Raw genomic sequence first — 7343 nt, 5'->3', positions numbered from 1 at the left:
TTCTAGTTACTGGGTAGGATTAGTAACCAGATTAAATCGGGTACATTTTTTTTATCCAGACGTGCAAATGCTGCCCCCTAGCCCTAACAGGTTAAGTGTCTATAATCAGCACAATTGCTTTCATTGTGTATTATTAATATTATTTAAATTACATAGTTATGTTTCAGTGATATATTCGGGGGGGACAAATCATATTTTTCCCAGGAAGGGGGGGTCGTGTCCCCCCCGTCCCCCCCGGGATTTCCGCCCCTGGAGCCTCCTTTGACATCCTGTAAGCTTGGTAGAGATGAGCAGAGACAACTAGAGAAGGTGTAGTGGGGAGATGGGAGAGGGTTTATAATTGAGGGGCTGCACACAGATCTTTGCTACGCAGGATCACCATTTCGCCTAGCTAGTTGTAGTTCTTTGCTGTGTAAATAAGCCTTTACTCAAAATAACTTTGACGCAACAGTACCTTAACACTGTAACCTCATAGGAATACATCTGCTGTACTGTGGTCCATTGAGTGACTGTTCTGAAGCATACCAACAGGCCCACTGGTGAGGATGATAAGGCAGGATCAGGACTTCACAAATGTCACTCACCATATGTTTATAGAACTGTTTATAAAGTGTGATTAGAAATCCAACATGACTTCAAATGAAATAGACAAAATTATAACGTACGTATGATAAAGAGTGATGGCAAATTGATATGTTTCCCCCTGAACTCATATTGAAAACACTGAGCATGATGAAGTTTCCCTTTGAGGAACATTTGAAAGGGGAGAGGCTCTTTGGAAGCTCACAACCAGGCAGATACAAATCAAAAACACAACTTCACAATTGTTCTCTGGCTCCTTTATAAAGACACAGAGAGACACCTCCATCCACGGATGCCTCCTAGGCAAGGAAAGGCTGGATGACAGCAACTGTTTTCAGTTCACAAGGAGGCATGATAAAGAGGAAATCTGAGAAATCGTTTGGTTAGGCCCACTAGAGGTCTCATTATAACATTAGTTGAGGAGTTGCTGTTACTGATACAACAGTTGATTCACTATGCATCCCAAATAGCACCCTATTCCCTATGGGCCCTAGTCAAATGTCACCCTATTCCCTATGGATGCTGGTCAAATGGCACCCTATTCCCATGGGCCCTGGTCAAAAGTAGTGCATTCTATAGAGAATAGGCTGCCACTGGACACTTCCATTGAGTGCTATCTTTACTCTGTCTCGCTCTCTACACTGTAATTCAATCAACTCCATTAACTCAGCGTGGGGAAACTGCCCTCAGAATAACAAACCTTCGCAGGGTTATAATTAGAAGCTCAGCAGGAAAATAGTGCGGGAATCGCATATACAGATTAAAATGAATAACCTAAATAAACATGATAAAGAAAAACAATGTGTACAGTATAAAACAACATTCTATAAGCACAGAAAACATAAAGCATATCAACATGTATATTATATACTGCATGTGTACACCATCTTAAATAAATTACATGTATTTTTAACTTTTCAAAATGTTTCTAGAAAATGCAAATCTTTGAATAGCATCTGGGTTTGCTTTAAAATATGGTATAGAATCACTCAGACTTTTTATCCAAAGTCTCTGTGTGATTTCATATAACCTCCTATACAGTAACAACATATTTGTCTTTTGCAACACTGAAAGGTTCCAAAACAGAAAGCCCTCTGACAGGAACTACAGGGAGAGGTAGAGATGCAGTATCTCTCTGTATTAGAACCACCACATGCACTATAAGGGATAATCCGGCTCCATTTCCTTCAACCAGCCTCAGCTGATATTGGTTCTGAGACACAGTAAACACGTTAAGTATCTGGATTGCCAGTAAGAGCAGATAAGGCTTTTTCCCCGCTCTCACAGACACATAATGCCTCTAGGCTTAGTGTTGTTGCTGTCCCACGGTTATACTACAGTGTCAACAGTCATCTGTGTTCTCTGGTCATCTGTATTCTGGGGCGGCAGGTAGCTTAGCGGTTAAGAGTGTTGGACCAGTAACTGAAAGATCGCTGGTTTGAATCCCTGAGCCGACTAGGTGGACAATCTGTTGACCAAGGCACTTAACTATAATTGCTCCTGTAAGTCACTCAATATGAGTATCTGCTAAATGACTAAAATGTAAATCCACCAATGCAAAATCAGTCGTCCCAACCAAACATACGTCCCGTCATCTGGTAGAACTTCATGTTGAAAGGCCTGTAGAAGTCCCGTAGCCTCTGCACCACCTCTGGGTGGATGTTGGGGTGGATCCGCCCTTTGGTTTTTCCCAGGCAGTGGGGCTTGCTGCTGCCCTCAGCCTTCTTGAGGCAGGAGAAGCCCTTGGTCTGGTTGAAGTAGAAGTGTTTGTCTGTGATGATCCTCTTGAGTCCCAGGAAGTCCTGCACCCGGCCCAGCTCTCCGGCCGGGTCGCTGATCAGACGCTCCCCGCTCACAAACAGGATCTGGCCCATGGGGAAGTACTGCAGCCAGTTGTCTAGGTGCTTGGCATAGATGCCGATCTGGATGGCGCTCCAGGATGTGTCGATGAGCCGCGTAGTCCTGTTTTTGAAGGTCAAGCTCTCGAAGGTGGGAATATTTGGGTTCTTGGACAGCGTCTGTGTGTAGTCAGAGATGGCCCTGGTGATGGGGTCCCTCACAACCACGATCAGCTTGGTGTCCCGGGACATGGCGGAGATCCGGGCCGGGGCCTCTCTGGTCACAAAGTAGCTGGGGGTCTTCTCCATGGTGATCTGGCCCTCCAGGGTCTTGGGCATCAACTCCCTGAAGAGAGGAGAGGGATACGTTGAGAAGACCATGATTGACTGACTGTCAGACCTACGTATAAACTTTGACAAGAACAACAAGTACAACACACATGTGAGACTGAGAAAACCCAAAACAAACACATCTAACACTTTATTTTCATTGGATTTGACTTGAATTTTCTTTATCATGCAGCTACAGAGTCTGCAAGCTTTAAAACCAGCCAGAAAAGCAGGGCCAAATGTACAGTATCACATCTACACTTGTTGATAGTTGTGTAGTGCATCTGAGAGTATTGATAGATGTGTAGTGTGTCAGAGTATTGATAGCTGTGTAGTGCATCAGAGCATTGACAGTTGTAAAGTGAGTCAGAGTTTTGATAGTTGTGTAGTGCATCAGAGTATTGATAGTTGTGTAGGGCGTCAGATTATTGATAGTTGTGTAGTGCGTCTGAGAGCATTGATAGATGTGTAGTTCATTGCGACTGCACTACGACGACCACGACTGGACTACGACGTAATCTGCTCGAGGGGGTACTTAACTGGCTTCTACATCGCGTCGTCCCTCTAAGGCCCTTCTGCTAGCTTGCTAACGCCGGTCTGCTAGCTTGCTAGCCCCGGTCTGCTAGCTTGCTTGCCCCGGTCTGCTAGCTTGCTAGCGACGGCCTGCTAGCTGTCTGAATCGCTGTGTCTCCTGCCAGCCCAACCACTCACTGGACCCCTATTGATCACTCGACTACGCATGCCTCTCCCTAATATCAATATGCCTTGTCCATTACCGTCCTGGTTAGTGATTATTGTCTTATTTCACTGGAGAGACTCTAGCCCTGCTCAATATGCCTTAACCTGTTAGGGCTAAGGGGCAGTATTTTCACGGCCGGATAAAAAACGTACCCGATTTAATGTGATTATTACTCCTGCCCAGAAACTAGAATATGCATATAATTATTAGCTTTGGATAGAAAACACTCCAAAGTTTCTAAAACTGTTTGAATGGTGTCTGTGAGTATAACAGAACTCATTTGGCAGGTCAAAACCTGAGAAGATTCTGTACAGGAAGTACCCTGTCTGACCCTTTCTTGGCCTTCTTGATTATCTCTATCCAATACAGGGGATCTCTGCTGTTACGTGACACTTCCTATGGCTCCCATGGGCTCTCAGAAGGGGGCAAAAAGCTGAATCGTGGCTTTGCAGGCCCTGGCTGAAAAACATTAGCGCATTTGGATAGTGGCCGGTCAGAGTACTATGAGACTGAGGCTCGTGCACGAGTCGACTCCATGTTTTTATTCTTTCGTCTTTGAACGAAAACCACCACTCCCGGTCGGAATATTATCACTTTTTTACGAGAAAAAAATTGCATAAAAATTGATTTTAAACAGCGGTTGACATGCTTCGAAGTACGGTAATGGAATATTTAGAATTTTTTTGTCATGAAATGCGTCGTGCGCGTGACCCTTCGTTACCCTTGGATAGTGTCTTGAACGCACGAACAAAACGCCGCTATTTGGATATAACTATGGATTATTTTGAACCAAACCAACATTTGTTATTGAAGTAGAAGTCCTGGGAGTGCATTCTGACGAAGAACACCAAAGGTAATCAAACTTTTCTAATAGTAAATCGGAGTTTGGTCAGGGCTAAACTTGGTGGGTGTCAAAATAGCTAGGCGTGATGGCTGGGCTATCTACTCAGAATATTGCAAAATGTGCTTTCACCGAAAAGCTATTTTAAAATCGGACACCTCAATTGCACAAAGGAGTTCTGTATCTATAATTCTTAAAATAATTGTTATGTTTTTTGTGAATGTTTATCGTGAGTAATTTAGTAAATTCACCGGAAGTGTTCGGTGGGAATGCTAGTTGTGAACGTCACATGCTAATGTAAAAAGCAGTTTTTTGATATAAATATGAACTTGATTGAACAAAACATGCATGTATTGTATAACATAATGTCCTAGGCGTGTCATCTGATGAAGATCATCAAAGGTTAGTGCTGCATTTAGCTGTGGTTTTGTTTTTTGTGACATTATATGCTAGCTTGAAAAATGGGTGTCTGATTATTTCTGGCTGGGTACTCTGCTGACATAATCTAATGTTTTGCTTTCACTGTAAAGCCTTTTTGAAATCGGACAGTGTGGTTAGATAAAGGAGAGTCTTGTCTTTAAAATGCTGTAAAATAGTCATATGTTTGAAAAATTGAAGTTTTTGTATTTTTGAGGAATTTGTAATTCGCGCCACGCCTATCATTGGATATTGGAGCAGGTGTTCCGCTAGCGGAACGTCTAGATGTAAGATTAACCTACCACTTAGTTCCACCTCCCACATATGCAGTGACATCACCTGGTTTAAACGTCTCTAGAGACAATATCGCTCTCATCATTACTCAATGCCTAGGGTTACCTCCAATGTACCCACAGCCTACCATACCTCTGTCTGTGCAATATGCCTTTAATCTATTCTCTCACACCCAGAAACCTGCTCCTTATACTCTCTGCTCTGAACGCACTAAACGACCAGTCCTGATAGCCTTTAGCCGTACCCTCATCCTAGTCCTCCTCTGTTCCTCTGGTGATGTAGAGGTTAATCCAGGCACTACAGTGCCTAGCTCCACTCCTACTCCCCAGGTGCATGTTAACCTGTTAGGGCTAGGGGGCAGTATTGACACGGCTGGATAAAAAACATACCCGATTTAATCTGGTTACCACTCCTACCCAGTAACTAGAATATGCATATACTTATTACATATGGATAGAAAACACCCTAAATTTTCTAAAACTGTTTGAATGGTGTCTGTGAGTATAACAGAACTCAAATGGCAGGTCAAAACCTGAGAGATTCCTTTACAGGAAGTGGCCTGTCTGACCATTTCTTGAACTTCTTTTCCATCTCTATCATTTACTAAGGATCTCTGCTCTAACGTGACATTTCCCACGTCGTCCATAGGCGCTCAGAGCCCGGGAAAAAACAGAATGTCGTCATTCCAGCCCCAGGCTGAAACACATTATCGCCTTTCTCAAGTGGCCAATCAAGGGACACTGGGCTTATGCGCGTGACCCCGACCGCCCCCGCCTTTGGGATTTTTTCCTCTGTTTGCCGAAAAGGAGATTCCCTGTCGGAATATTATCGCTTTTCTACGAGAAAAATGTCGTAAAAATTGATTTTAAACAGCGGTTGACATGCTTCGAAGTACGGTAATGGAATATTTCGAATTTTATTGTCACGAATTGCGCCATGCGCGCGACACTTCTTTACTATTTCGGATAGTGTCTCGAACGCACGAACAAAACGCCGCTATTCGGATATAACGATGGATTATTTTGGACCAAACCAACATTTGTTATTGAAGTAGCAGTCCTGGGTGTGCATTCTGACGAAGACAACAAAAGGTAATCAAACTTCTATAATAGTAAATATGATTATGGTGAGTGCTAAACTTGCTGGGTGTCTAAATAGCGAGCCCGTGATGCCTGGGCTATGTACTTAGAATATTACAAAATGTGCTTTCACCAAAAAGCTATTTTAAAATCGGACATATCGAGTGCATAGAGGAGGTCTGTATCTATAATTCTTAAAATAATTGTTATGCTTTTTGTGAACGTTTATCGTGAGTAATTTAGTAAAATGTTAGCGAATTCCCCGGAAGTTTGCGGGGGTATGCTAGTTCTGAACGTCACATGCTAATGTAAAAAGCTGTTTTTTATATAAATATGAACTTGATTGAACAAAACATGCATGTATTGTATAACATAATGTCCTAGGGTTGTCATCTGATGAAGATCATCAAAGGTGAGTGCTGCATTTAGCTGTCTTCTGGGTTTTGGTGACATTATATGCTGGCTTGAAAAATGGGTGTCTGATTATTTCTGGCTTGGTACTCTGCTGACATAATCTAATGTTTTGCTTTCGTTGTAAAGCCTTTTTGAAATCGGACAGTGTGGTTAGATTAACGAGAGTCTTGTCTTTAAATGGCTGTAAAATAGTCATATGTTTGAGAAATTGAAGTAATAGGATTTTTAAGGTTTTGAAAATCGCGCCACAGGCTGGCAGTGGCTGTTACGTAGGTGGGACGCAAGCGTCCCACCTAGCCCATAGAGGTTAACATTAGAAGCCTCCTCCCTCAGGTTGATTTATTCACTGCTTTAGCAAACTCTGCCAACCCGGATGTCCTGGCTTAGGAAGACCACCAAAAACCCGGAAATTTCCATCCCTAACTATAACATTTTCCGACAAGATAGAACTGCCAAAGGGGGCGGTGTTGCAATCTACTGCAGAGATAGCCTGCAGAGTTCTGTCTTACTATCCAGGTCTGTTCCCAAACAATTTGAACTACTACTTTTAAAAACCCATCTTTCCAGAAACAAGTCTCTGTCTACTGTTGCCGCAAGTCTACTGTTGCCGCTTGCTATAGACCACCCTCTGCCCCCAGCTGTGACCTAGACATCATATGTGAATTGATTGCCCCCCATCTATCTTCAGAGCTCGTGCTACTAGGTGACCTAAACTGTGACATGCTTAACACCCCGGCCATCCCACAATCTAAGCTTGATGCCCTCAATTTCACACAAATTATCAATGAACCACCAGGTACAACCCCAAA

The 7343-nt window shown here is 43.1% G+C and overlaps 1 protein-coding gene across 1 annotated transcript in view; it reads right to left on the bottom strand.

The window, feature by feature from the left end:
* Positions 1–586: 586 nt before the first annotated feature.
* LOC106610530 (heparan sulfate glucosamine 3-O-sulfotransferase 3A1) overlaps positions 587–7343 on the bottom strand; it is a 122022-nt gene continuing 115265 nt past the window's right edge. Inside the window, exon 2 of the mRNA XM_014209920.2 lies at positions 587–2766. Coding sequence (XP_014065395.1) covers positions 2145–2766 — 622 coding nt within the window. The 3' untranslated portion in view covers positions 587–2144. The remainder of the gene's footprint in view (positions 2767–7343) is intronic.

This window comes from Salmo salar, chromosome ssa01 (assembly GCF_905237065.1).
Source record: "Salmo salar chromosome ssa01, Ssal_v3.1, whole genome shotgun sequence".
In the NCBI taxonomy this organism is placed as follows: Eukaryota; Metazoa; Chordata; class Actinopteri; order Salmoniformes; family Salmonidae; genus Salmo; species Salmo salar.
The sequence above is the reverse complement of the archived record's forward strand: the minus strand, read 5'-3'. Positions and strand labels throughout refer to the sequence as shown.